Source organism: Coenobita brevimanus, chromosome 27 (assembly GCF_032717465.1).
Source record: "Coenobita brevimanus isolate Jiangsu-jjx chromosome 27, ASM3271746v2, whole genome shotgun sequence".
Lineage (NCBI taxonomy): Eukaryota > Metazoa > Arthropoda > Malacostraca > Decapoda > Coenobitidae > Coenobita > Coenobita brevimanus.
The window spans coordinates 17,481,983-17,507,048 of record NC_136980.1 but is presented as its reverse complement, the minus strand read 5'-3'; the positions used below and the strand labels follow the sequence as shown (position 1 = coordinate 17,507,048).

Genomic DNA, 25,066 nt, shown 5'->3' with positions numbered 1-25,066 from the left:
GATAAAAGTGACAGATTGATAGTGGAGAAGGGAGAAACAGTGAGCAGATGGAGAGAACACTTTAAAGAACTGTTAAACACAGAGAATGAAAGTAATGCAAGTATGAGGAGCTGGGGAATGGCTGGGAGAAGGAGTGAGGTGAGAAGGGAAGAAGAGATCAGCAGGATGGAAGTGGCGAGGCGGTGGCTCAATCGGTAGAGAGTTGGCCTGCAGTCCTGACGGACCCGGGTTCAAATCCCGCTGAGGCAGGGAACAGTTTAAGGATTTGAATTTCACAAAATCAGACTTTACTGATCTACCAGAAGACCCGCCAACATGTCGTAAAAATATCCCCGCTAATACCAATACATCAGTCCTATATGAGACAGCCCTAGCATATATTCAGTATGGACGATGGGTGTTAGCGCCGAAGTGGTGACATGTAGAGGTGTGCGGTACGTAGGAGGACTACTGGGCCTTGAAATCAGGCTGTTGAAGCCTATGCCCAGAGTCGGTCACATAAAAAGAAAATAAAGGAAGAAAGAAAAAAATGGGGAAAGCCGAAGGAATTGATGGAGAGTGTGGTGAAATGCTAAGGCATGAGGGAGAGATAGTAGTGGAGTGGATATGGATGTGGATATGGAAGATATGCTGATTGGCCTGGAAGGAAGATAGGGTTCCAGAGGATTGGAAGTCAGGTGTAATTATTCCCCTGTATAAAGGAAAAGGGAAAAAAAGAATGTGGTAATCACAGGGGCATTTGTCTTCTTAGTGTAACAGGAAAAGTATATGGCAGGATACTTATTGACAGAGTTCGGAAAATAACAGAAAAATTAGTTTGAGAAGAACAGGGAGGTTTTAGGAGGGGAAGAGGTTGTGTAGGTCAAATAGTCATCCTTAGATCTTTAGTGGAAAAGTTTCTAAAGAAGGGAAAGAAGTTGCTTGCTGAATTCATGGATTTAGAGAATGCATATGGCAGAGTGGACAGACATGGAATGTGGAAAATATTAAAAATATATGGAGTAGATGGGAAGTTGTTGAATGCCGTGAATAATATGTATGAGGGTGCTAAGGCTGCAGTGCGTGTGGATAGTGAACTGATCGATTTTTTTCTATCTAAATGTTGGATTGGAACCGGGATGTGTCATGTCTCCATGGTTGTTCAGTCTGTATATGGATGGGGTTATAAAAGAGGTATAATGCAGGGCAGTGGATGTTGGAGCGGCCCTAGTGTGAGAGGGCAGTGTTTGGAAACTTCCTGTACTGTTGTTTGCAGACGATACTTTATTGTTAAGTGAAGACGAAGGGCAACTGCAAGGATTAGTGAATGAGTTTGGAAGAGTGTGTAAGAAACGGAATCTAAAGGTGAATGTAGAGAAGAGTAAAGTTATGGTCTTCAAGAAAGGTGAAGTCACTGAATGTACAATGAGGTTGTATGATCAGGAAATGGATAATGTGATTGCATTTAAGTACTTGGGTAGTATTATGAGCCATGATGGAAGTGTGGAGGATGAAGTGCCTGGAAGGGTGCGACAAAGAAGAAAGGTTGCCGGTTCTTTGAAAGCAGTGATAAGAAATAGGGAAGTGAGCATGGAAGTAAAAAGGTCGCTACATGATAATATTGTGATTCCAGTTCTAACGTATGGATGTGAAGCTTGGACCTTGTTGGAAGGACACAAGAAAGCAGTGGAAATGGGTCATTTGAGAGGACCATGTGGAGTTACATGGAGAGACAGAGTGACAAATGAAGAAATGAAAGAGCTTTGTGGTGTGGATGTGGATGTGATAGAAAGCGTTGGGAGAAAAAGTGATGTGGTTTGGTTATGTGGAGAGGATGAAGTGCGAGAGACTGACGAGGAGAGTGTATGTGAGTGAGATGAAGGGGGGGAGAGGGAAGGGGAGTTTGAGAATGAGATGATGGGATGGAGTGGAGAGGTATATGAAAGTGGTGGTGTGAGCTGGGGGTAGGGCAGTGAAGTGGCGGTGGACAGGGCGACTTGGAAGTGATTTGTTTGTGGTCACACCTTATGGGATTAAGGATTGTGGTAATAGATAGATAGATAGACAGGTAGCGTTCGTAATAATAATAATAATAATAATAATAATAATAATAACAATAATAATAATAATAAAAATAATAATATCATTGGTTATTGTGTACTGTCTGTGGTGGTGGTGGCAGGTGTCGTGGGTGAGGGCGAGGGACATTCACCTGCTGACAGCTGGACTTACCACCTACACCTCCGATGACAGGTAAGTGCCTTAGATTCACTTTCTGTTTTTATTGTCTGTTTTCTTTACTGTCTGGCTGTCTGCCTCAGGGGCACGTTTAACCTAAGCGGGGGGCAGGTCACTTGGTGAGCTGCTGGGCCCCTTCACTTCTAACACACACACACACACACACACACACACACACTGTGTCTCATTTTTCATCATGAATAATGGCTGAATAACCTTACGAAATCACTTCATATGAGGGAAACACAAAGACCCCCAACTGTAATGAATTCCTCATGATAAGAGTATGTATCTCAACACGCGACATCAGAATAGATAGTCACCTTGTTGTTATAAACAATTTTGTGTCATAAGTTTACTATGAAGCATACTTCAGTAATGGTTATGGAGACAGAAGCAAATGGCAGGATGAATAGGCACATAACTGACTATGGCGTTCCTCAGCTGTGGCCTTATTCGTACCCAGCACCCTTAGACCCTCTTCCCTGTAGCTCCAGCCTCTCACTTCACGTGCTGCCTGCGATCGGGACAGGGTTAGAACGTGAACCATCCCGCTGTAAAGTTTTAATCGTCTCTCTCTCTCTCTCTCTCAACATGGTCGACTGAATAGATAAATTTATCTTATTCAGAGCAGACAGCGAGCATGGGCATTAATTGTATAGCAGAGTTAGAACTCTGTGGTACTGTTGTAATTAGTATGACTTTAAATATGTATTTATATGCGGTATGCATTTATTTTTTCTGTTATATACGGAGCCTCATGGACCGAGGAGGGCACGTGTCCTGTGTGCCCAGGGGTAAACATGTCCCTGGTCTGCCTGGCTACATTTATATTTTCCTATTTACTCTCTGCCTCTCAACCAACCTTGCTACTTAACTACTTTTCTTTCTACCTTACTGTCTACTTCTCTGCCTTACTGTATGTATCATTTCCGGCTTGCCTGTCTGCCTGCCTTACTGTCTGTTTGTCTGTTTGACATGAGTTCGAACGAAGGACATTCATCCCTTAACAGATGGCATTACTATCCTCACCTCAGACGACAAATACGTTCTTTATATTCTCTCTGTCTCACGGTTTGCCTGTCTGCCAGTCTATCTGACTGTCTTTCTGCCCGTCTGCTTGTCTTTCTGTCTCTTTGGCTGTCTGTGTGCCTGCTTGTTTGTCATGGATGAGGGCGAGGGAAACACACCAACTGGCAGCAGGCCTTACCACATGCACTTCACACAACAGGGTGACAGGTGGGTTCGTTACCCGCCCTGTCCGGACCACTTTTCCACCACTGACTCCCCGCAATCCCGAACATTTTTGGAAAAAAAAAAAATTTTGGCTCAAACCTCCGCTTTTGGTGAGAATCATCGGAAATTCATAGAGAAATTGCTCACTTGAGGATTAAAATTCTCGATACAGGTAGCAGTACCTCCTCACCTTACTGTGTTTTCTATCAGGCTGGCTCCAAAGAAAACGAGTTCTATGGGAGGCTAACCATTCCACACCACTCATAAACGGTATTTATTTATTTATTTGGTATGAATTTATATGTAGTACGAGAGTATATTGGTTTTCACACAGTAATATAGGCAATATAAGCATTGTTTCACTCACCAAACACATCAACATACCTGACCCTTTTTTGCGACATTACCTGATCATCATTTCTGACTGTTTCATCCTCTAATGCTATGTAAAGTTTGTCCTCCACATTGTCATCGATTGGGGAATCACTCTGGCCCTGAATTTCGTACCGTGGCATGACATGTCTTTACTGGCCAGGTCACTAGTAACAGGTGAATTGCTGAGACAATGGCATGTTGGGGGGGGGAGGTCATGCTGGGTATGGCATTGTCCCTGCCTGACATATTGTAGAGGAAGGTGTCCCGTGTATACATACCAAAAATCACTCGCGAATATTGAAAACTGTGCAAATTAGGGACCTTGCAATTGATTCACATTTATATACGTCAACAGGATTGGCAGTGACAAAACGTGTGGACGTTTATTCACGTCAACGGGACGGGGCGGGTTAAAGTCTCTTGGTCTGCTAGCCTGTTGGATTTAATATCTCCTCTATTTATCCTTTTTTACCAAAGCATCTGTCTGTTGCTTTAATATCTTGCTGTCTGTCTCTGTATTTTATGCTTTTGTCTCTGCAGTACTGTCTGCTTCACTGTACAATCTGATTTCTCTACTATCTGCCTCTCCACTATATTTTCTGCATTCTTGCGTACCTTACTATTCGCATACCACCCTTTTGCCAGCGTGTCTACACTACTGTCTACCTCTCTGTGTTATCGTCTGCCATAATATCTACCTTTTGACGTACTGTTTGTCACCCGGCCTTGCTGTTTGTCTGTCTTTTCTTCCCCATGCTTTTGCAACTGCCCTTCTGTCTTACCTTTTTTTTTTTTTTTATCCTACTATCTGCCTGCCTGCTTTAATGTATGTCTTATTTAAAGGCCTGCCTGCTTGAGTGTGTGTACCTTATTTATCTGCCTGTCTGCCTTACTGTCTGCCGTAGTGTCTCTGCATCTATAGCATATAGCATAATGTGTACATGTTATTTGCTGACCTCCTCTTATCCGTAATGTTATTGTCTTAACGTAGTTTCTTTCTCAGTGTGTGTCTTTCTATCTGTTGGTCTGTTTGTCTTGCTATCTTCCTCCTTATCCTATTATCTTAATTTCATCCTTCCTGTCTGTCTCTCTGTGATCAGTGCTAACTATCTCCCTGTTTGCACATATGCCTTATTGTCTGCACCGCTGCTTTACTGTACCCCCTTCTGTCATATTGTCAACCTACTTCCCTTTTCTATTTGTAATGTTTACTTAACTGATGTACTGTCTGTCAGTCTTGCACTGATGAGGAGCCTGCGCATGGTGGTGCTGTGTACCCTGTGTGGAGCGAGGCGACTGCTGCGTTCACCTATGCGCCAAACCTCCTCATATGTTCCAGCACCTTGCCGTGGGGAAGGACGCTGGCCCGACTTTGACATGACACTACTACAAGGGACGCCGGTTCCCTACCACTGTATGTAGTGTATTGGACCTGTTGGGCCCCCCCCTCCCACAGAAGCAGTTGTTTACCTGCTGCCAACAAGTCTCCTCGGCCAGACAGATCAGGGTTATCAACAACAACACTTGTCTGTCTGCATTTATCGTTATAATTACATTACCTCATAGTCTTAATGCCTTGACGCATACATTACAGTACAGACTTCATTACTGTCTACTGGATTGCCTTTCTTTATGCCTGTGTGTCTGTTTACCTTACCTAATTATCTGTCTGCCTGTCCACCTCACTGTCTCTTGTCTGTTTCTGGTTTACTATCTGTCAGCCTCCTTCACTGTCTGTCAGTGTGCGTGTTGTACTTCTACCTTACTGTCTGCCCCAGTATCCGTCTGTTTGCTTTATCGTTTGTCTTACTGATCTACCTATCGGCCTTTTTGTCTGCCTTACTGCCTACTTTTTAATTAATTTCTACCATACCGTCCATCCTGATATCTATGTTACCCTCTGTCATTCTCTCTCACTGTCTCTCCCTTTATGTCCGCATGTCTCATTGTCTGTCTCAGTTTACCTTACTGTCTGCTTTACTGTCTATTTACTAACATTCTGCCGACCTGGTAGTTTAGTTGTCCCTGTAAACGCTGCCTAATTCTCATTCTGTACTAGTGAGAAAATTACTTCATATAAGTTACTGAATCTCTTTTTTGTCTTCGCTCACGTTATCAGTTAACTGATTAATTTTTTAAGTAATTCTCTCAATTTCCGGAAGATTTTGTTTAGTTTCGAACAGAAGTATCGAACATGGTAATTTAATATAGAATATACTGTCCCCTTCATTATAAATCATTCCTCCAAAAAAAAAAAGAAAATAATTACCCAGATTAAGCTGGATATAAGATGACACCCTTTGATTCAAGGGGCTAGATAAAATAAATTACTTGGTTGGGTGATGTTTCTTCATAGGCTTCGGGGCATCTTGTAATACTATGTAACTGATTATTTATATTGACATACTATTTGACTTATTATGTTAGTGACATGACACAACCAATATAAGGTCGTTGCTGTTGTCTGTTTGACTGTGTATGATTGACAACAGACAAGCTTACCCTTTGTGGCCTCTCCTTCCTGACACCTACAACCTTAACTCTGTTGCAAGCCAGTAAAATAACTCAACAGTGATGGTACAGAGGAAATCAGATTTGAAATATTAGTATCATTAGGGTGAATAACAAAATACGTAGTTTTAAGATAAATGATGACAGTGGCGATGGTGACCCATATATGTCGTGTTATCGAGGGTGGCAGAGATATTACGTAGTTACTAGTTGCCACTGGCCGTACACTGGAGATATGAGGCGAAAACTTTACTGGCAACCTCTAATTGTATTTAACTGAAGGTAGTAGTGTCAATTTTCTGTTTAGAAAGTTGGTGGCTATGGAAGAGTTATATCCTCATAAGAAAACGATTTTAGTTCCTCTTTTTTGAAAAAAAAAAAAAATCCAAACACCGTGAAAGTTATACAGTTGTTGGTTATCAGAGACCGAGTGGAGAGAATTTCACAACATACTCCTGTTACTGTTGGTAGACAGTGCAATTTAGTTTGGCCACGGCTAGAAAGTGCATTGTGATTGTTCCACCACCCAGCATCAGATTGCATAGAAATATCCCTCTCACTGTCAAACACTATTTCATTCCACCCTTTCTCTCCCTCTTTGTGCCAACAGAGAATCTCGACTTACTCTTGTGCAACTTTCTACCACCTATTTATCTTTTCAATGTTGCCATGTCCAGCTTGTTTTAATTTACTAATGTTTACTGACAATTCAGTCACTTCTTGTTTATGTTCCTTCTTCTGTCATTATACTTTCATTGTCTCACGTGTTCATTTCATCTCTTCCATCTCGAAATACTTTCCGTTTCATACTTTACATTATACAGTATTTATTCTTCTTGATATATTGTTGATTACATTGTCCCTCATCTTTTTTTTTTTTTTTTACTTTCATCGTCATTGTTGTCGTCGTTCCTTTTGTTGATAATCTTCTTCTTTCTCCTCCTCTCCCTTCTCCTTCAACAGGGGAAACTTTAGAAACAAACCATCGTCACACCCAAACTGGCCAACTTACAATGGCCATCTTCACAGGGATTTATATCCCCGCCCTGAGGCACCAGCTGCCATCATTCCTGCTCGTTTCACCTGTCTCTGTCTTTAATGCTTTCTACCTCCTCCCTCCCCGACATCGAATTTTTAAGGGAAACCTGATCCCGCTGCCAATGTACCGCGTCATATATTGCTAATTTTCACCGAGTATGTTCTCCACTCTCTGCTCTCCCACCATATTATTCTATCCAACCCACTTGTTATTACCTACGTCCACCATTTCCTTTCTCACTCGTAATTAAAATGCAGCTTCACCAGCCAATCTACAGCTGACATCTCAACACTGTAATACTTCCTATGAATTAGCCTACCTTCTGCCCCCATCACAACCCAGCCTGATCACATCTTTCCACCCTCGCCATGTATTTTGTTCTGATCGGGTGATTATCAGAAAAATATTTTACTTCGGTAATCAACCCAACTATATCGCCCACACTCGCAGTGTATACTTCCTGCGTCTTGACTCGCCATCCACCACATCCTCAGCGCATTCTCTATTCCTCCCATCCTCTATCCTCTCTCTGGTTCAGTCAAGGGTTGTAGCAGCAGGCAGTTTGAGGATACACCGGTAAGATCGTTACAACAGTCTTCACTGCTCTTCCAAAAGGAACACTGTCACGCCATAAAACTCCCTTGCTAATTCCACCTACATAGCACAACAAGCGCTGACGTGGAGCCCACAGGCAGTGGACTGTGCATGCTGGGTGGAGCAGGTACGACGTCCACCCGGTAACCAAATTTCTTCATATTTCACTGCACCTCGTCGTGGGGAACGACCCTGTTCCACTCCTGGCAAGGATGTCTACCACATGGAGATGCTGGATCCCTGAACGGTGGATTAGCTGTACTGTATCTGTAGGATGGCCCCAACGAAGCAGTTGCTTACCTGTAGTCGACAGGTCTGCACGGTCAGACAGGCCAGGGTTAAGCAAGTACATCATACTGGAGGCAGTTTGATATTAGCTACGTAATGTGGACGTTATTTTTTATATTTCATTCATGCAACTTTCGGATTATTTTATTCAACTTAAGAAAGACGCCCTCGGAATGAATTCGTGTGATAAGGCCTCCATGAACTCCGTCAATAGAAGAGACCTTTTCAGAGTAGAAGAAAAATGTCTTGGAGGCAAAATCAAGACTTACACTTCCTGTGGTTGAAGGATTTAGTGAGCAAGTGATGTTGTGTGAGAGTGTGTGTCACCATCCTTTAGCTGGTTGGAAGAATACAGTCACATGGAACTGGCTGCCAAGCTTGTGTCTAGACTTTAGAGTTAGATGCATCAAAGACCAAATGGTGGTAATGGTATAAATCTTGAATATGGCTTGCATGTGGAACGTCCTGGTATTGACTCAAGGCAATTTGTTCTACTCATGGGAGACATTTCAACAGGAATGTTATACTACTTCACCACTATAATAACAGTAGTGAATGAATGAAATTATAAATAGTCTGATGTGTGGAAGATTAAACCATAAACAGAGATAAGTGTATGTAATTCTGCATTTTTTCTTATATGTCCCACCAGGTAGACTAAATCATTACCTACCAAAATTTGATGCACTGAATTGGACAAAACAAAAGTGTTCTCTATGTTTTGAGTTTCCTCTCATGCTTAAAGAAAGGTGGGTTGATGCCTATTGACTATAAAAAAGGCTGTTTATACAGACATTTAAGTTTTGTCTCGCTAATCTTCCTCTGAAACATGACCCAAAGAAATAATTTAACATCCAGATTTCTAGTTATACTGTTGCATACAAGGGAAAGGGAGAAACCAACTTTGTTCACCAGTCTGACCATCCCGTCACTCAAACACGGATTATTCCATTTGCAAGCTGAACGTCCTAACCCATGTACCGCTGCCTCCCTCTCTTAATTACATTTAGTCTTTTTTTTAGGTGGTAAATTAGTGATCCTCAGGAGGCGACGTTAACCAACTGCCATGTTCTCAATGTGAACAAACTCAGAGTGAAGGAAGTTTCAATGAAATTTTATCCTTGAGAATGACTTTGTTATTAATAGATTAAAAAAAAAAGAAAAGAAAGAAAACTGCAGCATTGCTTTTTCAGCTTAATTCCTTATCATAATAGACAAGGTCAAGTGCAATTGTATTGCCTGTACTGTCTTCAGAATTTTGTGTCAAAAAAGATTTCTGCAATGTACTGCACAGTTGGCTTCTCTCCAGTGAGAACCACTAACCAACATTTATAGCACCCAATGGTGAACGGAGGGAAGGAGGAAAAGGTTGTGTTGGAGTCAGCTGTGTGTATACTGTGTGCAGTAATGTAGCTACCTCCTATCCAAGCAAGGTTGAATAGTGCAGGCAGGGAAGGCGGACAGGGCAGTCAAATGTTTCTCCAATTGCTCATCACAATCTTTAATGTACCATGAGAACATCTAATTACATGAAAATTGCGGAACTTAAACTGTGTTGCTTCGATTTAAGCACAGTTTTTCATCCAATTTAATTTGGTGTACAGTTTGTGATGGAATGCATTGCTACATCATCCCTCATGGACACGCTGTCCTTTCATCCAGTTACTGGTGATACTGATAGGCATTAATAACCACCTGGGCAGTTACATCTCAAAACCAGTGACAGGAATAATACTTTACTGTTTGACATATTCACAATCAAGTTCTCTTAAATGCTGTGTTTTGCCAAAGAACACAGCCTAAAGGACGTAACATCATTCGGCAAGGGACGGTGGTGCATTGGTGGAACGTGCGACTCATAACTACAAGAACTGGAGTTTGAATCTTGGGTAAGCTAGATTGTTGGACAAAGTTGTTTCCACAGTGTTTCTGTTCCCCTGTCACTGTGATGGCCAACCTGGATGTAAATTAGACTATAATGGGTCGTATTCTAGGGGGGAGGGGACTTAGCAGAGGGTACTATATTCCTTAATGACCATCGGACAGCTGATAAACACTGATTAGTGCCTTCATCTTTTTTCCCGTATCACCTTATATACTTGGTAATATTTATGGTTAAGTTTTACGCTCAAAGAATCATGGGAAGAAAACACCTGAGCGAATGTATGTGGAACTGCTAATAGTAGTGGTAACGGAGGTTTATGGAGAAAAAGGGGGAAATATATATTGCTACTGAATATGCATTATTCATGTTTAAAATCAGATTCAGAATCAAGCAATACTGTCCATATTAATGTTGACTTGTGTAAACATAAATATTTACTGAATAAGGTTAAACTGAGATCATATCAAAACTCCATTAGCCTTGTGATCTCCCATCCAAGGTTGACAATAGCAACTGGTGTAAGCTTGGAAATAATGGTAAAAATAGTTGTTGTTTTTTTTATTTTTGGGTCGGGATTGCTTCCATCCTCTTCAACCCAGGAATGTTTGATGGAAGTTGAGTGCTGTAGACTGATGTTATCCAGAGTACAAAATAAAAACTATTTTCAAAATTAAGGTGTTAATATTAATGTACATTTACAAACACTTTAATATTAATAGTTCAGCATTAGACCTTATCAAATATCTATACATTTTTTTCTCATTTAATGCTAGTAATACCAAATGATGGTCTTTGAGAGAGGTGAAGTTAGTGAATGTACAGCGAGGTTAGATGGTGAGGAATTGGAAAATGTGAGTACGTTTAAGTATTTGGGTAGTGTGATGAGTAAGGATGGAGGTTTGGAGGGTGAAGTGCTTGAAAGGGTACAGCAGAGAAGAAAGGTTGCTGGTTCCTTGAAAGCAGTGATAAGAAACAGGGAAGTGATCATGAAAGTGAAAAAGTTACTACATGACAGTATTGTGATACCAACTCTAACGTACGGAAGTGAAGCTTGGACATTGTTGGAAGGACACAAGTCAAGAGTGAGAGCAGTGGAAATCAGTTTTTTAAGAGGAGCCTGTGGAGTCACGTGGAGAGACAGGCTGACGAATGAGGATATAAAGGAGCGTTGTGGTGTGGATGTGGATGTGATAGGAAGCGTTATGAGGAACACACTGAGGTGGTTTGGCCATGTGGAGAGGATGGAGGGTGAGAGACTGACGAAGAGAGTGTATGTGAGTGAGGTGAAGGGGGGAAGAGGGAGGGGGAGGCCGAGGTTGAGATGGAGGGATGGGGTGGAGAGGTATATGAGAGAGGGGGGTGTGAGTTGGGAGCAGGGGAGTGAAATGGCGGGGGACAGGGCGACTTGGAGGCGATTTGTTTGTGGCCACCCCAAACGGGATTGAGGCGTCTGGCAATAGATAGATAGATAGAATACCAAATATATACAATTTACAAATAGACAGATATTGCCAGATTCCTATATTACCTTTAATGCTACTAATATTCCTATCTCCAAAAGTACTGAAACTCTCGGTGTTTCATTTAACAATGACCTCAGCTGGACCTCTCATGTCAGATCACTTGCTAAAACTGACTCAAAGAAACTTGGATTGTTGTACAGAGTTCGTAGCTTCTTCACCGACGAGCCGTAGTTTATGAATCAGGTGTGCTCTCAGCTGAAATATTGCTCATCCTCGTGGAATGGATTTGGAGAGGTTGCATTAAAACAACTAGATAAAATTCGGAACATAGCTGTTGGAATTATTAATAACCCTGCCATTACAATTAAACTACAGTACCTCCCCTACAAGTAAGAAGGAATGTTGCCTCCCTTGCAATATTTTACAGATACCTTTATGACAAATGCTCAGACGAAGTTGCCACCTCTCCATGCCTTTCCCCGTGCTACACGGGCATCTGGCAGTGCTCATGACTGGACTGTCACACCGCCATATTGCAGAACTTCTGCCTAGCAGAAATCTCTTGTTCCCCGAACTGCATCTCTTTGGAACTTGTTTCCCAAGAGTTTTTTTTTTTTTCCCTCAAACTTCAACCTACAGCTGTTCAAGTGCGACTGTTACAGATTTTTAATGAATGGAGGACACCAGTAATCTGGTGTATGGTTTATTTCTATCTATCTATAGCAAGACGCCCTAATCCTGCAAAGGGTGGCCACAGACGAAACGCCTCCATGTCGCTCTGTCACCCACCAATTCACTACCCACCCCCCATCTCACTCCCCCCTCCCTCATATATCTCTCAACTCCATCCCTCCACCTCATCCTCGGTCTTCCCCTCCCTCTCCCTCATCTACATACACCCTCATAGTCAGTCTTTCATTCTTCATTCTCTCCACATGTCCAAACCACCTCAGTGTATTTCTCCTTATCTTCTCAATGGTTTATTTACTTTTTTTAATTCATTTCTTTTTCCTCCCTCTGTCCCGTTATTTAGAAAAAAATCCACCCGTCTTACCCCAACAAACATCCCCACATCCTTGCCCCCTCCCCCACCTAAACAGTTACCCACAACACCATACTTTCCTCGTTTCCTCCATTTACCAATGGGTGCTTCAAACCTTATCCGTGTCATAGTGGTATGGAATTCACACCTCTGGTTGAGACAGGACTGGCAATGCTTGGTAAACTTCTTGGGAGTGGAGTCAAGTGTACTGTACAATACATTGAATACAATAGTATCCTGTCCATTATGAGTTCGTATTCAGAGTCTTTGTGCTATTTTTGCTGAATTGTTGTCATTATCTCTTAGTTATGATATCAGTAAATAAATGTCATCTGCGTCATGTTCTCTTCAGTTTACAAACAGTGTTATTCATTCACCTAAACCCTGACACAGATTTCCGCCATTTTGGAAGAATTTTCCGAAGGCTCAGTGGAAAATGCCATTTCTTCGCAACCACCACCAACCATATTGTAATATTAAAGTCTTGCTACAGCTCAGCAATAAAATAAGCGAGATGGAAATTTTGGCCCAAATAAAGACGACAAAGCAGAGATGTGACTAGCGTTTGATAAACTCCCGTGTGATTAGAGTGACTGTGATAAGGATAGTATAGTTCACTGTGCAATGGGAGGCATCAGCAAGTATGTTATGCAGCACCGGAATACACCAATTCTGTTGTCAGTTTTACTAATAATTCTGGTGGTAGTAAGCATCAGCCACTCACGTGAACTACTGCTGTTTACTTCATCCACAGCTGACTCTACACCGAGTGACATGCTTACTGTTTTTTGTAACCCACAAAACCATTTCCAATGCTAGGTTATAACCAAACTAGAGCAGGAGCCTTATAACTAAACAAGAGCAGGAGCCTGTGGGGGTTAGGGTAGGTGAAAACCGAACCAATTTTCTCATGCATCATGATAATGTATGCACATCCCAGTGCATGAATATGGAAGTCTGCCAGGCACCTGGTGGTGGGTGTGGCTGTGAGCACCATGAGAAAGGGTTGAAAAAGATGAGCCAGATCAGCTGAGAATCGATGCCTGTGAAACAAATGTCAACATGTCCCTCTTGCCCCAAGCTATTATGTATGGGTACCGCCAGACATTTTCAGTGGTGGGGTACCCCCGACAGAGTAATGTAATTAATGCACAAATAGTAAGCTAGATGAGCTCAGAACCGAACCCAGTGAAACCAGTTGTAAAATGTTTAGCACCACCCCAGGTATCATGAAATGACACTGCCAGACATTTTCAGGAGTGGGATGCCCCCGCCAGATGCCCCCCAATAAGTCACCCCCCAAAAGTAAGGTAGATCAGCTTAGAAGTGAACCCAATGAAACCAACTATAAATGTTTAGCACCACCCCAGGTATCATGAGTTGACACTGCCAGACATTCTCAGCAGTGGGGTAACCCCGCCAGACGACGCTAAAGATAAAAATAACTCGATTTGATATCTTTTTTCATACATTTAATTCTCCTCCACATCCCGAATGAGGCAATGGCCAGGCGGACAACAGCATGAGCGAACCCGGGTTGCATCTCACAGCAGAATGTGTAACACTGGTTGACATGGAATGACCTGGATGCCACTAAAATGATCAGCATGGGTACATTAACATTCAATAATTACTATTATGCAATATACATTACTGGACTGATTACAATACCTTTTGAAAATAATTGAACACAAAAAAACTAGTACTGATATATCACTGCAAAGTTAAACACTAATAATTAATTTTATGCAAGAAGTTTCCTACTCAAAACTCATATTCTCGGTATTTAAAAAAAGGGAGTTACATTCCTATTGTGTGTTGATAATGAAACATACGTACAGTTATCAAGCACGAAATGAAATATGGAACGAACAAAGGAGACAGCAAATTCAATTGATGGTTTAGAAGTAAAATAATGTAGCCATCACTGGCCTCAATACTAACAAGGCATATGGGCCTGATGGAGTCCCTCCTGTTGTTCTCAAGAACTGTGCTTCTGTGCTTACACCCTGCCTAGGCAAACTCTTTCGCCTTTGTCTGTCAACTTGTACCTTTCCTTCTTGCTGGAAGTTTGCTCTCATTCAGCCAGTCCCAAAGAAGGGTGACCATTCCCAACCCTCCAACTATCGTCCAATTGCTTTAACATCCTGTATTTCAAAAGTTTTCGAGTTAATTCTCAATAGAAAAATTTTAAGGCATCTTTCCTATCACAACCTTCTTTCTGATCGTCAGTACGGGTTCCGTCAGGGACGCTCCACTGGCGATCTTCTCACCTACCTTTCAGACTCCTGGTCATCCTCCTTTCGGGACTTTGGCGAAAGTTTTGCCATTGCACTTGATATCTCAAAGGCTTTCGATCGAGTCTGGCATAAATCTTTAATTTCCAAACTGCCCTCTTACGGTTTCTATCCTTCTATCTGTGCCTTCATCGCTAGCTTCCTTTCTGGTCGTTCTACAGCCCCTGTTGTAGACGGGCATCGTTCTCCTAGATCTATCAATAGTGGTGTTCCTCAGGGCTCTGTCCTATCACCAACTCTCTTCCTTTTATTCATCAATGGCCTTCTAAGCTGTACATCTAACCCTATCCACTCATACACTGATGACTCCACCCTTCACCTTTCCATTCGGTTCCCGCAACGCCCATCTCAGCAGTTACTTCAACAAACAAGGGATGAGGCTATGGCACACCTAATGTCTGACTTGGCTCGTATCTCTGACTGGGGTAAAAATAATCTTGTTGTTTTTAATGCATCTAAGACTCAGTTCTTACACCTATTAACCCGTCAGAATCTTCCACAAGTATACCCACTAATGTTTAATAATATTCAGCTTAATCCTGCATCATCCTTGAACATGCTTGGGGTTTCATTTACTCGGGACTTATCTTGGAAAGATCATATTACATCTCTTGTAAAATCTGCTTCCAAGAGATTGGGTGTGCTAAGCCGACTCCGCTCTTTCTTTACCCCTGCACAATTGTTGACTCTATACAGGGGTTTTATCCGCCCCTGTGTGGAGTACAACTCCCATGTGTGGGGAGACTCCCCACATACAGCTCTTCTCAATAGGGTGGAGTCAAAGGCTTTTCGTGTCATTAACTCTCCTCCTCTTACTGACTCCCTTCAACCTCTGTCTCTTTGCCGCACTGTTGCAAATCTCTTTTCTATCGCTACTTTAATGGTCACTGCTCCTCTGAACTGTCTGCATGCATTCCTCCACGTCTACGACGGGCGCGTAGCACCCGTCTAGCAGCAAACTCTCATCCCTTTTCTGTCCAACTCTCTAATGCAAGAGTTAACCGTTACTCCCAGTCCTTCATTTATGCAACAGGTCAACTCTGGAACTGTCTCCCTCTGTCTGTGTTTCCTGCTGCCTATGATCTCCAGTCTTTCAAACACAGTGTGTCCAGGCATCTCGAAATGAACGGATCTTGAATTTGGCTCTCTCTTGTATTTTGTTTTTCTCTTGGAGGGAACTGTTATTGCAGGCTCATGGCCTTTGGTTCCTTCCTCGCAAAAAAAAAAAAAATAGTTATGTGCCATGGTGCATATAGTGTTTGAGTGTAAAAATATATGATACATGACAGACATTGCAGCAGATTCTAGCATTATTACATTACCATTGAAAAACTTAATAATTAAGCAGTATTCTTTATCATGCTGCAATGGGTGGTAAGCTGGAAATAGCATAATGTTTTTGCGTTCATGATTCCTCTCGGTAATCCATATCACTGTCTTCATCAGAGTTCGAATCCTCACTCCATGCTTCACCATCGGATTGGTCACAATCACTCAGTTTAACACTAACTTCATTGGCTTGTATGGCACCTTCCTTCCGCTGACTCCCAGTGATTACTCTTTGGTCACTGTCATTGTCGACCCCAGCATCATCGTGGTCCTTGAACAAAGCATCAGGAATAGCAGGTCCTTCAATCCATGTTGGCTGCAAAAGATTACCATTTACAGACCAACTGTAGTCAGTGAGAAGCAGCCCTTGATCAGGAGATTTTGTGCTGGCATGGTTCCACAATACTGTGATGAAGCGAGTCCTTCGTATTTTCATTTCAAGTGTTCTACGTGAGGGTGGCAGCAAGGCGCAGTCAACCCGTTTTATATTTGCAAGTGGATTCTTCTGAAAGACAGAATTTGCTAATTCAGAGTAACAGATATGCACAAACAGGAATGGTTTCACTGTGTAGCAAAGCCTTTTATAATGAGGTGAAAGTGCTTCAAACTATTTTTAGTTCTGTCAAAAAACAGCTAGGTAGATACAGACCTTAAAGCATAGATTTTTGCAAATGAATTCCGCTGTTCATGTGAATAGTTTCGGTATTTACTAAAGTTACTTGTGGATGAAAGACAATTTGTAAAAGTATTTAGGTCACATGTACTTACATGATTTACTTTGCCAGTCATCTGCCTCAACTTAATGTAGCGTGCCTCATCGACTTCCTGAACCGGTTTGACCATACATGTGGCACACAAACTCTGATGCAACTTCCTTGTCAACATCACCATCCAGTTCACCCATGCTAGTGAACAGCTGAAGGATGCGTCCGGTCGTGTCCTTCTCGACAATCTCCAGGGGCTTTACTTTACCTTTCCTGGACATTAAGAAAAAATTATGAGTGTTACCATCGGGCTACTTTTAACACATTCAATATGAGCAAATGTTCAATTCACGAGCATATCACTAGGAAAGTCTTCTCAAAACCAAAACCAAACCAAAACCATTTGAATGTACGGAAGTATCAACAAATACCTTATCTTTGGCAGATTCAGAGAGCAAGATACGCAACCAGTACTAAAAACTGATAAACATTAAAGGACTTCCAATAATCTGCTTATTTTCCTATGATCTTTTATTGCCAGATCCTATGCTCAGTCATTCAGTATTACCTGTAAAATGCTGATGTAAAGTCACATCCAGTGAAGGCATGATAACCTGGCAGCACCCTTGAAAGTCCTGGGTTTGCTCAAGGACATTAGCTACGTTGGTTACATTTATGTACCGTCTGTTGTTTCCATTGCCACAGTCCATAATTATATTTGCCACATGCCTGACTTCAGGACATTGCTGTCCAAGCATACCTATCAGTATCACAAGAATATCAGTATCTGACGCCCTTACTAGGACTGTGCCTGCAGTGATGTTGGCAATGTGAAAGGCAATGAGTGTATCTGCCTCCTCATGGTTGGCCTGGAGATGAGCTGGGCTGGTCACTGAGATCTTCTGGAGCTCATTTGGGATGTACTGATAGCATTCGCCACCATGGGAAACTAACAGAGTTTTGCCATCAAAGAGGTTCCAATAGTGGTCTTTTGTCCATTCTTTTAAAAGGAACTTTCCAAGCTCATTTTTGAACATGCCGTTGTTCAGTAGTTTCAGTCCACTCTGCGTCATTGTTTGGTCTGGTCCTGTGATCACATATATGGAATCTACTGCACCAAGTAATATTCGAGTCTGGCATAAATCTTTAATTTCCAAACTGCCCTCTTACGGTTTCTATCCTTCTATCTATTGAGTTCTCTACATATTTGTCGAAGCAGACATGGATTTCCATCCCGCTCCCAGAGCGACCTGTCGATAATATTGTCCTAGCAACTGAGCCATATGAAGCCCCAGTGTTCACCTGAGATATGACAGAATGTATGAGAAGTCCACCATCATACACCTTGATGTAACTATCCGGTAAGTTTGCCAGTTTTTCGGTTTGAAATACTTCTAGCTTGTTCAGAAGGGCAGATTTCTCTGTCTTCAAGAAAGTTCCATCAGAATGTGCAAGCAACAATGGAAATGAAGTGATGGGGTAAGAAAGAACAAGTCTGAGGTTAAAATTGGTGTTTTCAGCAACCACAATAATCATTCGAATAAACATATCTCTCTGGCTTTCAGCATGCACATGAGCAGTCTGTGCGGCCTGTAACTTCCATTTCTTTTCATTTTCAGATGCAAAGTTGTCCACCCTTCTTCTTTTCACTGGCCTCAGAAATCTCGTAGAATCTTGATCCCATTCTTCTTGGAATCTTTTCCTTGAAGCTTGGCCCCTCTTCAGTGTCTCCAGAAGATAAATTTCTGTTGCTTTCTTTGCAGCTCGACCTGTCGCGAGATTCACTAACGTTCCCGGAGCATGATCACTGAACGGGTTGCAAAACTCGTCTATTTTTGCACTGAGAGCTCCCATTTGCTTTTTGTCCTTCTTAATCCTGGAAGGACGGCACTGAGCTCTTTCTGTTTCTCCTAGTTCAAACCCAGCAAATGCTCTTAGCTCAGTGACAGCCATTGCCCTCTGGGTCATTGTCAAAGACCATCTTCAAATGGCATTTTCCGAATTTCTAAATACAATTCCCTTCATGCTTGATGCTGCATCTCGATTTACTGTCTGTTCCAAGGAAATATCAATGGCTGACCTGCTGTAATAATTCTTGGTGCGTCAAATTGAAAATACTCCCTTCTCAAGAAGTTCACGCAACTGTGGGTTACAAGATAACTTTCGTAGGAAGAGTGTTCCCTACCTGGCATAGTTGGGTCGATTCAGGGAAAAGAAGACATCAAGTATTTCTGACAATACATTGATGTAACCATTGACATCATTTGATTTGATGCATCTCCGGAATTCTCTGTGAAGCGGATTGATGAGAAATACATAAATTGCCCAGAACTGAGGTGTTGGCCCGAGGTTTCCATCCATGACTGTGTGGAAGAAATCCTCATACTTCTGAAGATGGTGGCTGATGACAGGATCTGTAAGATAGATTTCTGCTTGGCAAGGGTCTGAGGGAACAGCTTGCATGACATCTTGGAATGTCTGGTATTCCTCACTTGGATGCTCTAGCAGGAAACGCTCATATAGCTTCTGCTCCAAGGCATTGGCCAGCAATTCATGTATTCGTGTGCATCAATTGTAATACTTTCCCTTTATGAATCCCAGCATCGATCCTACAGCCAGGACCTCCACATCTGTGAGAATGAATTCGATTCCACTTTCATTTATCATTGTGCCAACTCCCCCATAGAAAGCAAGCTCAACGTGAAAGTTACCCAACATGATCAGAAGTTTGTCAAATAGTGGGGTTTCAAAGGCTTGGATGGAGTATGCTTTTATTGCTACCGCCAAATCATATGTCACTATTGTCCAGTTTCCTTGGCCACATTCTTTGTGCGGATCATTGTTTCCCTCACAACCGCATTGTCTGTAGGTGATCTTGATATAAGGGTCCATGTAGCAGAGTCGTTGAATAGGAAAGGGGTCATTTATAAACTTGCTGATGAACCCCGCATGCAGGGGAGTGCTACCTTCTCTTAATTCAAAGAACCAATACAGATCCAACGGTCTCAGTTGCAGATTTGGTTTTTCATATGGTATTACAGTTGAAGTACCACCACTGCTTCCACTGACAGCTGTTTCTGCTGTGCTGGTAAACTTTTCCCTTTTCTGAGAACGAGAGTATATCCTTTTGGCTTCCAACATACGTTCTTCTGTTTCTCCCTTCAGAAAGTGGAAGTGATTGCTGCTAAAATGTTCCTTGTCCTGCTGCAATACATTTTGGTATGTGTGCCCGACTGTGGAATGAAGTGTTGCTTTTCCGCCCAGAGTCTCAACATTTGCATCATTATTGTCCCAGACACAGGCAGTTGCACGATCTGGACGGAGGCGAATACCATCAGGAGCATCAGGTTCATCAGATGCAACGGAATAGGCAAATTCAGTCTCAAGGCCTTTCGTTTCTCTGTAACTAATGCTGTGTCCTGCCCTGTTCAAAATTTGCATGGACAATTTTGATCCAGTCAGTGATGCCAAACCAAGTCCCATAGCAGTGTGTTTCCATGGTTTTACAGTTCCTCTAGTTACATTGAAAATGGCATCAGATGCCATTGCTATAACTTGCAATCTATTGCACCCTGGGAAGTTGGTGCAAGGCCACCTAGGAGTGTTCTGAAAAAGAAGTCCAACTGCTGTGGTGTCTCTGGTGCACTTTCTTTCAAATTTTGCACTGTGGCTGGATCAGGAATTTTTGATTTTGGTAATTTCATGATCTGGGAGTGAAGGTGGAGAGTAGCCCATCTCAGCTTCTCATTTTCCTCATGCCCCTTGGCATCTTCATATAGGTGTGCTCTTGCACGCTCCTAAGTGAGGGACGTGCCAAACAGGTAGTTCCCCCTTCTTCTGTCAGCAAGTTTTACAGAGACTTCATCGCCAAATTTGTCATTGACCTTCCTTACCAAGTTTTGGGACTTGTACGAGACAACATCCTGGGGATCACCTCCACTGCTGGGATACTCTGCCTTGTACTGTTCCAACAAAGATGAGACCAACACAGATCTCTCATTTTCTATGACTTCCTGGCGGATATAAGTACACAGTGATTCAAACGCCTTCTTATGGTGATTATGTGGTGTGACTGAATGTCTTGAAATTTTGCAGCCCTGAGTTTCAGTCTCGTGCATGAATTCTACTCTGCAAGATTTGTGATACTCTGCTTCCTTGGCAATAAGATCAACGCCGCTGCGTATCAAACTTTTCAACCGGTCATTTGTTGACAGAACAGCTCGCTGTATAAGAGTCTCACAACCAGTTTTTGTTGCAATTTGGAGAAGAGTTTCTTCTTTTCATTTTTTCCTCTTTCTTTGTTTCTCACAGAAAATGCACTTTCCTCTCAGGAGACCCTGTTGATCCGATTTTGGCAGAGCACTACATTGTCCGGTCTCAATTCGTGTCTTCTTGTTAGAAGGTTCTTCATCATATGGTGCCCCTTTCGAGTGCTTCACTGCTGTGTACTGCCTGTAACACGACGGATGGTACCTTACACCATCAACACAACCACCCAATATCCTTCTTGTGACGCCATGATACTTGTCCGCTGTCAGGTTTTCACGCACAGTAGCTGCATTTTTCACAGCTGAGATACTGCCTACCAGAGTTTTTAGTTTACCATCTTCTTCAGTTGATTTTTCACAGATGAAGCAGTGGGAAATAAATTTTTCATTGCTCTGGAAAAGAATAGGAAAGAAATTACAACAGAGAAAGAAACTCAGGAAAAACTAACATATTATCCATACGATAAATCACACCAAGAGTATTCGGGACATAAGGACAAAAATTAATGGCTCTCATATGAATATGAATATCAGTGATGAGTTTAATTTCCTTACCTCTTGGTTCTCCATGTGAGATGGTTCAACAACCGAAAGCTCACGCAGTTCTTTAGATTGTGAAGATGAATTATTTGTATCCATTCTTTATGGCAGTATATTCAACTTGAACAATATTCTATGTTTTAAACTATTGCATAAAACTGGGTTGTCTGGCGGGGTTACCCCACTGCTGAGAATGTCTGGCAGTGTCAACTCATGATACCTGGGGTGGTGCTAAACATTTACAGTTGGTTTCATTGGGTTCACTTCTAAGCTGATCTACCTTACTTTTAGGGGGTGACTTATTGGGGGGCATCTGGCGGGGGCATCCCACCCCTGAAAATGTTTGGCAGTGTCATTTCATGATACCTGGGGTGGTGCTAAACATTTTACAACTGGTTTCACTGGGTTCGGTTCTGAGCTCATCTAGCTTACTATTTGTGCATTAATTACATTACTCTGTCGGGGGTACCCCACCACTGAAAATGTCTGGCGGTACCCATACATAATAGCTTGGGGCAAGAGGGACATGTTGACATTTGTTTCACAGGCATCGATTCTCAGCTGATCTGGCTCATCTTTTTCAACCCTTTCTCATGGTGCTCACAGCCACACCCACCACCAGGTGCCTGGCAGACTTCCATATTCATGCACTGGGATGTGCATACATTATCATGATGCATGAGAAAATTGGTCCGGTTCTCACCTACCCTGACCCCCACGGGCTTCCGGTGTAAACAACGAGGTGATGTGAAACCTAGTGTGGTGCCTGTGTTAACTGTAAGGAGATGCAAATGAGACATCTATCCAGTAACCAGACCTCCAAAAACATCCCGAACCTCGCTGTGGTGAAATTCTAGCCACGGCAGGAGAACGTCGGGTCATGCACAGGCCAGCCCTGCAGGGGTAATTGCTTACCTGCGATTGATGGGTCTGTTCGAGTAGGTAGACCGGGGTTGATCAAATAATAATAATAATAATAATAATAATATTTTCCCTGCAAAGGGATTTGCCTGTTTTCTAAATTCTGCGGTACAACTGGTAGAGTTTACATTATAATGGTGGACATATGTCAGATCCGCCAGAGGTATGTAACAGGTGCAGCCGTCAGAAGAGGCCTATAATAGTGTGATGGTAAGGCACTAGTGATTACCTCATGGCACCATATTAAAAGACAACTAGATTCTCTGTCTTTAAGCTTCACCTAATCATTGCCATCTCTCCATATGTTGAGATTAAATAGGAACAATGCAATTTACGAAGTAGTGTTTTTCAAAGGCACAATTGTCACAGTATTGTCTTCTATTGTCACTGAACTACCGGAAGAAAAGTGAATGCATTGTGTGTGTGATTGGTGTTATTCAATATGAGTGTCTGGTGAGGAAACAGGTGTTGTCCTGAAAACATCTGAAGTGATCATAAAGTGAAAATGTAGTACAAGGCCAATGCAGCATATCCGGAGTGACCAGCCAAATGACTGGTCCATATGACGAGGAATGGGAAGAGTTCCTACTTGGTTTCTTGGTTGATGCTGCTGATGCTTCTCATGCTGATAATGATAATGATCATACTGCTGCTGCTGCTAATGATGATGATGGTGATGGCAGGATTAATTAGAAACAAGAAGAGTGAAGGGATCCAGGAAAAGAGGTTGGAAGGCAACAGGAGGACAGTTTCTGGATTTGAATGTGCGTTTATTATTAGCATTTTTCTTGTGTTGGGAGACTTTTAAGTGCCATTTTTTCCCCAGCTTTAGGCATACATCTGATCGTCCGTTTCTTGAGATACAACAGTCCTCATACACGTCTCACACCCTTACATGCCTCAACTTCAGCACTAAGAGTCACCGTCCATTCTGATTACATGTTACATTTTTCGCACTTCCAGACTGGTAATAGTTTTAGCCATGGAGTAATTATGACATGATGGTGGGTCTTTGGATGCTCTGCCATAGCATGGCAGCGAACTTTTGTACTTTCATACAAAAAAACACCTTTTTAATCACCTGACCAAAAATAGATGTAGGTATATACATGCATTGTTTCTATGCAGATCCAGTAGTAACCTCTAATTTTGTGCTTAAAGAAGTGTTTCCATGAAAACATACTGCTTTACTGTCGTTTCTATTTTTTTTCTGTAGCTTACCTCCTTGTCACCCCCTTGTTATTAAACCTCACTTCGTCTTTTTGTGCCATATTGTTTTCCTACGAAAAGGCTCACCAGCAACGCTTCCATCTCAGCTTCTTGTCTGCATGCCACATGCTAGTGATTTTATGTATGATATTAATGCAAATTCGTGCATATCAGAAAACATACAGTACATGGCATACACGAAAATATTAAGGTCTTCCTTTTCACCTCTGGACTCGCACAGGTTCGTGTCAGTGAATCCTGGTGGCGGGTCTCGGTGGGTGCTTCGAATCCACCACGCCCGGGCCAGTGACGCCGGCACCTACCTCTGCCAGGTGTCTCTGTCTCCACCCATATCCACCCCTGTCACGCTGCTCGTCACAGGTAAGCAGGGGATGTGCAGGGAAGTATGTATTTATGTTGGTGGAGTGCACCTTATGGAACCCATTCTGGCAATTAGGTGTACAAGTTTGAGAAGAGAGGTGTTGCAGAATCTTACTGTTTAGTAATAACTCAAAGACTCAGGGGGTAAATAAGATTAAGGTCCGCCCCCCCCCATCTCCCGTTACACTTCATGATCCGGGAATATTATAAAGTAAAGAATATATCATGCTCTCATTCAGTGCTTTAAAAAATACAGTTTATCTGGGGGATATTCTGTAACAACAGATATCAAATTACACTTTTCCATAATGTGTATATATATATATATATATATATATATATATATATATATATATATATATATATATATATATATATATATATATATATTTTGCTAAAAGATTTTAGGTTTTACTTATGTTGCTGTGAACAAAAATCAGATTATGTGTTTTGGACTAGCGTCAAAGCTAACATAGTTTTGATTCTTCATGGTGTGAAGACAGCACCCCATATAATGTATCCACAATTGCGAAGAAGAGTAAGAATTATAAAAAAAAGAAAAAAAAGAAATGGAGTTGTAACGATAACTGTTGTAAATGCACTTACCTTGGTGTACTTGCAGTGTATGCAAACTGCATGGGTGTGGTCCAGACACACTAGCTTCAGGCACTTTATTCACATGTACAGGGTCTTCCCTATATAAGTCTCACACTTCTTTACCCCAGAGTGTGTAGGATGCTCCCTAGGCAAGTCATTATCTCCGTACT

General features: G+C 42.1%; 1 protein-coding gene across 1 annotated transcript in view; it reads left to right on the top strand.

Annotated features, from left to right (window-relative positions):
* Positions 1-25,066, top strand: part of LOC145394477 (uncharacterized) — a 67,443-nt gene that overhangs the window by 13,503 nt on the left and 28,874 nt on the right. The window contains exons 4-5 of the mRNA XM_080268331.1: positions 2,162-2,232; positions 24,160-24,299. Coding sequence (XP_080124457.1) covers positions 2,162-2,232; positions 24,160-24,299 — 211 coding nt within the window. The remainder of the gene's footprint in view (positions 1-2,161; positions 2,233-24,159; positions 24,300-25,066) is intronic.